This window comes from Talpa occidentalis, unplaced genomic scaffold (genome assembly GCF_014898055.3).
Source record: "Talpa occidentalis isolate TD23 unplaced genomic scaffold, MPIMG_talOcc4v2.1 talOcc4.6, whole genome shotgun sequence".
In the NCBI taxonomy this organism is placed as follows: Eukaryota; Metazoa; Chordata; class Mammalia; order Eulipotyphla; family Talpidae; genus Talpa; species Talpa occidentalis.
In genome coordinates, this window is record NW_023604972.1 from 92,462,914 (window position 1) to 92,470,628 (window position 7,715).

The 7,715-nt window shown below is 40.3% G+C and overlaps 1 protein-coding gene across 1 annotated transcript in view; it reads right to left on the bottom strand.

Annotated features, from left to right (window-relative positions):
* WDR41 (WD repeat domain 41) overlaps window positions 1-7,715 on the bottom strand; it is a 148,683-nt gene extending 140,968 nt beyond the window's left edge. Inside the window, exons 1-2 of the mRNA XM_054688005.1 lie at window positions 7,592-7,715; window positions 6,630-6,742 (exon numbers count right to left, since the gene is read on the bottom strand). Coding sequence (XP_054543980.1) covers window positions 6,630-6,742; window positions 7,592-7,634 — 156 coding nt within the window. The 5' untranslated portion in view covers window positions 7,635-7,715. The remainder of the gene's footprint in view (window positions 1-6,629; window positions 6,743-7,591) is intronic.

Here is a 7,715-nt window from a genome sequence, read left to right on the forward strand (position 1 = left end):
AAATATTCATCACTTACCTTCAGGGAAATGAAAATAAAACCACAATGAGACACCATCTCACACCAGTGAGAACAGCCCATATTTAAGAACCAGAAACAACAGGTGTTGGCAAGGACGTGGTAAAAAGGAACCTTTGTACACTGTTGGTGAGAAATGTATACTAGTCCAGTCCCTTTGGAAAACAGTGAAACAGTACATTGGTTTCTCAAAATATTAAAAATAGACCTACCCGGGGCCTCCCTGGTGAATCCTCTCACCCCCTGCCCCTGCACCTCTGGCTTACACCCCAGTTCTTGTATGCATAAATAAATCTTTAAAAGAAAAGGTCTTCCCTGGTGGGCAAGGGTTTAAGGACAGCATTGTGAAGCTATCCGTAGCCACTGCAGCATGAGTTCTATCCCCGGCCAGCCAAGGAGATACCCACATGGTGCAGTAGACCTCTCCTGCCTCACCCACTACTCCCCTCAGCAGTATATTTCAGTCTGTCTGTCTGTTCTGTTCCCCTCTCTGTCTCTGGTGAATCCTCTCACCTCCTGCACCGCTGGCCTTGTATGCATAAATATATATATCTTTAAAAAAAAAATAGACCTACCATATGATGCAGCAATTCCACTCTTAGGTATATACCTGATGAATGCAAAACCACTAATTCTTGGGGATAGATGAATTCCTATGTTCACTGCAGCACAATCTACAATAGTCAAGTCATGGAAACAACCTAAGTACCCAAGGATTAGGATTAGGAAAATGTGGTATATGTACACAATGGAACATTACTCAGCTATAAGAAAAGATGAACTCTTGCGATTTGCAACAACATGGATAAAACTGGAGGGGATAATGTTAACTGAAATAAGTCAGAAGGAGAAAAACAAATACTAGATGATTTCACTTGCATGTGAAATACGGAGAAAGAAGAAAGGATGAAATAAAATTAAACCAATAACAAATGCTAGAAAACTGTGGAATTAAGGCTTCAAGAGGGAAAGGGGAAAAAATAGAGTGATGGGATATAAGGGACGAGGGTGGAGGGCTATGGGTATCTTGGTGGTGGCGGTAGTGTGAGGACAGGCATCTGAAGAGGTGTGTTCCTATGCCTCTCAATCACATGTAATGTTATAAACCAATGTTACCTCAGTTTAAAAAAAAAAAAACATGGTAAAATATATAACAAAATCTACCACCTTAACCATCTTTATTTTATTTTTTAAAGATTACTTTTATTTATTTGTGCATACAAGAAATGGGTATAGGCCAGAGGATTCACCAGGGGGCGAGAGGATTTACCAGAGACACAGTGGGGAGCAGAACAGGTGGAAATACTGAAATACACTGCTGAGGGAAGCAGTGAGTGAGACAGGAGAGGTCTGCCCCGCCATGTAGATTAGTTCCTTGGCTGGGGATCCTCAATCCACAGTGACTGGTGATAGCTTGACAGCACTGAGACTTTAACCCCTGCACCACCAGGGAGAACCCTCTTAACCATTTTTAAATGAACAGTTCAGTGGCATTAAGTACATTCACATTATTGTGCTTTCACCACCACCCACTCACAAAACTCTTTTCTTAATGCAAAATTAAAACCAATACCCATTAAACAGTAACTCCTCCTCTTCCCCAAAGATCCTGGCAAACTCCATTCTACTTTCTCTTTCTATGATCTTGACTACTCCAGGTATTTCATATATGTGAAGTCACACAGCATTTGTCCTTTTGTGACTAGCTTATTTCACCTAATATAATGTTCTTAAGGTTTATCCAAGTTGTGCCATGTGCCAAGATTTCTTCCTTTTTAACCCTAAATAATATTTAATTGTGTATAACCCACAGTTTGTCTATCCATTTATCCATTCACGAACACTTGGGTTGTTCCCATCTTTGGCTATTACAAGTAATGTTGCTATGAACATGGATGTGCAAGTATCTCTTCAAGTTCCTGCTTTTAACTCCTTTGAGTATGTACTCAAAAATGGAACTGCTGGATTATAGGTAATATTATTTTTAATTTTTTGAGCAAACACTACTCTTTTCCATAGCAGCTTACCATTTACATTCCTATCAACATTGCACAAGGGTTCCGATTTCTCCACATCCTTACTAACACTTGTTATTTTTAGGGGGTTTTTTATAGTTGCCATCCTAATGGATGTGAGATATCTTACTGTAATTTCGACTTTTATTTCCCTAAGGATTAGTGTTCCCTATGGTTTTATCAAAAACTATATGAGACAACACAAAGGCTATTATGCAAAGATAGGATATTGTGAGCAGCAAAAATAAATGCAACTGATTAAAGTACACCAAATAGATAAACTGCATGTTCATAATGATATTAAAAAAATGGAATGTCTCCTCATTGAACCCCACTGGAAATAACTGGACACATTCTGAAAATTGGCAATTAAAATGCAACTAATAAGGTTTATCCTGCTTTTTCTTTACAAAATGTATTTTAGGATAACCCAATCACTTGAGTTAATGAAGGAAAGTTCTTTACTAAATAATTCCAGGCATAAATGTTTTGGGAATGATAGAATTAGGGAAATAACTTTTACCTAGTAAAATAATTGCTTCAGACAATATTCATAAAGGCATGAAGTCATTTGAACCCCTTGGTGACTCATTGCATTACTGAAAGTGAGATAAAAACTGTGTGACTCCTGATGTGATCCAACAAAAGCATACAGCCATCACCTATAAAATATCCACACCCAAAATTGTTGAACCTAAAGCTAAGCCTCTAGAGTGGCACTAAATTGATAGCCAGCAGCCACAAATTTTTTAAGTAAAAAAAAGTTGTTTTCTCAATCTCAAGTGCTCTAAGCCACATGTTGCCTTTAAACAGTAATGCTAAGTAGAACATTTCCATCATTGCAGAAGTTCTATTGGATAATGCTGCTCTGAAGCTAAATTCCAATTATAAGAACTATTAATGGGGAGGAGGATAAAGGAACAAAGTATATGACACCAGAAAGCAGCTCAGGGACACTGTACAGAACAAGAATTGGGAAGGGAGGATGTGAAAGAGGAGGAAATTGGATTTTAGAATACTTATGGTAAAAGTGTCCAGCAAAGGGAAATTTATGTAAAAAGATAATAGATCAGTGGTTCCCCTCAAATGGGCTGGAAGCAAAAGGGGTGGGAGTAGAAATGCTCTAAAACTAGGTTGTGACGATGGTTGCCCAAGTCTATAATATTATTTTTTTTAAAGATTTATTTCTTTATACATACAAGAGCTGGGGTACAGGTCAGAGATACAGGGGGTGAGAGGAGTCACCAGAGACAGAGTGGGGAACAGAACAAGCAGACTGACTGAAATACACTGCTGAGGGGAGCAACGGCGAGACAGGAGAGGTCTGCTGCACCATGTGGTTTCTCCCTGGTGGGCCGGGGATCGAACTCGTGCTACAGAGGTTGCGGATTGCTTCATAGGTTGTGTTTTAAGCCCCTGCGCCACCAGGGAGGCCCTAAAAACTTATTTATTTATGTAAATAAATATTGGGGTATAGGCCAGAGGTGGGGGGGTGAGAGGGTTCACCAGAGACAGAGTGGGGAACAGAACAGGCAGATTGACTGAAGCTCACTGCTGAGGGCAGCAGCAGGTACCACCAGAGAGGCCTGCTGCCCCATGTGGTTTGGCTCTTTGGCTGAGGATTGAATTCATGTCACAGTGGTTGGCTGGGTCTTTAATCCCTGCACCACTAGGAGGCTCAAGTCTGTAATTTTATTAAAGATTATTGAATTATTTCTATAAAGTCATTAGAAACAATGATGTATGGACCTTGTTTGGACAGGATTCTAACACACTAATTATAAAAAGACATTTTGGAGATAGCCAAAGAAAGTTGATTACAGACTAGATAATATAAAAAAATTGCTAGTTTTTGGGTGTAAATGGCATATTTGCTCATATTTTTAGAGGTGTTAAAATATGTATATTTGAGGTACACTTCAATAAAGAGAAAAAATGGGGGAAAATAATGAACCAAATGAGATAAAAATATTAACACTCAATCTGGGTGATGGATATGGGAGTTCATTGTACTTTCTTCTCTACATGTATATGTTTGAAATTTTTTGTAATTAAAAAATGAATGGCTACAATAATAGCTTCTCATAGTCAATGTTACAAACCAAGTCAATGATGAGCTTGAAATTCCTAATATTATCAGCAACTAAGATACCATGTTTTCATTTAAATATTTTTTTTTTTTTTTTTTAAAGATTTATTGATTGATTGATACATACATACATACAAGCACTGGGTACAGTCAGAAGCATGGGAGGGTGAGAGAATTCACCAGAGCCAGAGCGGGGAGCAGAGCAGGCAGAGGGTCTGAAGTACACTGCTGAGGGGAGCAGCGGGCGGCAGGAGAGGTCTGCGCACCATGTGGGACCCTCCTCCAGTGGCCGGGGAGCAGCCGGGGATCGAACTGGCGCTGCAGAGGCTGCGGGCAGCTTCGCAACCCATCGCTCAACCGCTGCGCCACCAGGGAGGCCCTCATTTAAAATATTTTTTAAAGTACTTTAAATCCCCATAGTCTGGGTGAGGTGTGCACCTATTTCTCTGAATCCTATGAGGATATAAACTAACGCTACCCTTGATAAGTAAAAAAATAAAATCTCTACAGTAAAAACTAATTGGTTACTTCTAAGTCAACATCTGAAACTTCCAAAAAATATAAACCCACTGTATAGATTTTTTTTGAGGAGGTACGATGGAGAAGAGGTGCGTGTATGTGTGCGTGCTTGTGTGTGTGTGTGTATATTTGTTTCCTACTACCTAAATTGAGTCTCTGCTCATTACGTTTTGATACTGTCCAGGTCATGAAATAAATCCATCAGCATTCTCAGTAACTAGCCTGTGATAAATATGCCTGGCACCAGTACAATCTATTCAAGCCTGTTCAACAGCTTTTCCTTTGTGCACATCTGCAAGTTTTCTATGCACATCTGCATACAGAATCCACAACCATGATCTGAATTATAATTAATATAGCAGAACATCTGACCAGGTCCACAGGGTTTTAATATATAACAGTTTTGAGATCTGCAGGGAACTTGGGATGTAATAGGGAGAAAGTAAGGCTAATTTCAGATCAGGCACTGGACAAGCTTTAAATGGTAAGACTGTTGCTTTCTTGAACAGCTATGAGATTAGCTAAAGTGTGTGTGTGTGTGTGTGTGTGTGTTACAGACACATCTCTACTTCAGTCATGTAGCTTGTCTTTGCACATGGGAAGATCTGCCAAATAAGATGTGTGTGTGTGCGTGTGTGTGCGTGTGTTACATGCACATCTACTTCAGTCATAGTAGCTTGTCTTTACACATGGGAAGATCTGCCAAATAAGAAAGGCTGCAGACTTGTTTTGTAGGATCACAGAGAAGGGAATAAGGGGACTGTTTCTGCTTAATGTAAGAATTTTTCGGGGCCTCCCCGGTAGCGCAGCAGTTGAGCGCTGGGTTGCGAAGCTCCCTGCGGCCTCTGCAGCACCAGTTCGATCCCCGGCTGCCGGGTGAGGGTCCCACATGGCGCGCAGACCTCTCCTGCCGCCCGCTGCTCCCCTCAGCAGTGTACTTCGGTCCTTCTGCCTGCTCTGCTCCCCGCTCTGGTGAATTCTCTCACTCTCCCGTGCCTCTGACTGTACCCAGTGCTTGTATAAATAAATAAATTAATCTTCAAAAAAAAAAAAAAAGAATGTTTTCGAAGAAATGGGTTCCCTTAGAAGGTAGTTAGCTTCCTGTCTCTTGAAAATGTCTAAGTTAATGCCAAATGACCATTTAGTCTACAATTTATTTGAATAATTTAATCAGTAATAAAAATAAGGAACCAACTGGTTCCCTCCTTCCTACCTTGCTAATCATACCTAACATTTATAGAATTTACTACTGTTAACAATATACAACAACATTCATTTGAAAGTACTTTTTACACATAAAAAAATTGCATGGTAATAGATAAGCAGCTCACATATATCATGATTTTTGACTTTTACATTGCAAATCATTTGACTCCTCTCACTTTTTTGATATCAAAGTCAAAGTTGTATTTCCTCATTACCAACTCAACTTTGTTTATTCAACAAATACTTTAATACTTTTTGCCATCTAATCAGTATCAGGTGTCATGCACTCAGCTTAGGAAATTGCTAATTTTTTTTTTAATAGAGGCATGTTTTATTTATTTATTTTTTTGTTTGTTTGTTTTGTTTATACATGCACTGGGTACAGTCAGAAGCGCGGGAGGGTGAGAGAATTCACCAGAGCCAGAGCGGGGAGCAGAGCAGGCAGGGGGACCGAAGTACACTGCTGAGGGGAGCAGCGGGCAGCAGGATAGGTCTGAGCGCCATGTGGGACCCTCCTCCGGTGGCCAGGTTGCAGCCGGGGATCGAACCAGCGCCGCAGAGGCCGCAGACAGCTTCGCAACCCAGCGCTCAACCGCTGCGCCACCGGGGAGGCCCAGGAAATTGCTAAATTAATCATAATGCAGACAAGTTAAAAAGTCCTGGACTTGATTCTCCCTATACACAAGTTTCATGTTCTCAACCTATCCCATGCTCAAAGGCAAACTATCTACTACTGCATCCAAGGAAGCCTCCATTTTCCCTCTTCCCCTTACTCCCAATTACCTGAGGGACACGTGGGCAACATGTCCAGCTGTTGCTTCTTCCCAGCCCTGCCCTCAACTCCAGGTGCCCTGAGGCAGCAGCAATTTGGAAGCAGGAGGATGAAGACTGCCTGTCTGGAAGGAAGAACACGATTACCATGTGGAAGGAGAAAGAAATTGAAACCAGGATATTACACTGGCAAAATGGACTCTGGGGATTTCAAAGCAGAAGACTAAAAGAGAAAAAAAGTGGTGGGGTTTTGTTTGTTTTTACAAAGGTTGCTGAAGACAGGGGACCCCTTCAAAACCAGGACACAGAAAAATAGCAAAGTAACTCTAGAGTCCAGGACTTCAACCGGGGGAGATGCTTCTGTGTACTCAGGTTTTAGGCAACCAATGTCTAAGGGAATTTGTAAAACTTTGGTTACTCCAGTAAAGCTATTTATTGATAGGACACTGAGGGAGGGAGGGATGAAATTATTACTGATACTTTATTTTTTTCTTACTGTGATATATACAAGAGGAATATATATACCATTTATATATACCATTTAAAGAATAAGAAAAACATCTGTGTTTCTCTCAAATGAACAATGTTTTTTCCTTTACTCCTTTTCCTCCAACTCCTGGAACATCCCTAAACAATTAAAGTAGATTAAGCTGGAGGCGCCAGTCTCAAGAGTGGTATAATTTCCTTAAATTGCAGAATGCCCCTGTGCCTATGCTCTAACTCCAACACCATTCTTACTTGACTTCTAAGGAATGCTTAAATTATTTAAACAGATTAAGATAGTCTTTCTATACTAAAATTAAAGTGTTTAAAATAGAGGAGTTAGCATATTATTTTAAATCTACTCAGGTAAATGTAACTGAGAGCAGCTAATTTCCTATTTTATACAAGACAAAGATTTGAAAGAGAAGGTCCTATGATGACAAGATGTCAGGGAGAAAAGCAAGCCACAAGGTCCCCCAAACTTCACATACTTGACCGGTTTCCCCTGCCCTTGAACTCTTTGTCTTCATCCATATATGAGAGAGGTTAAGGACAGAGATACTTTCTGATCAGTGTATATGTGCTCATTTGAACAGCTGCCAGACCGCCATCCTT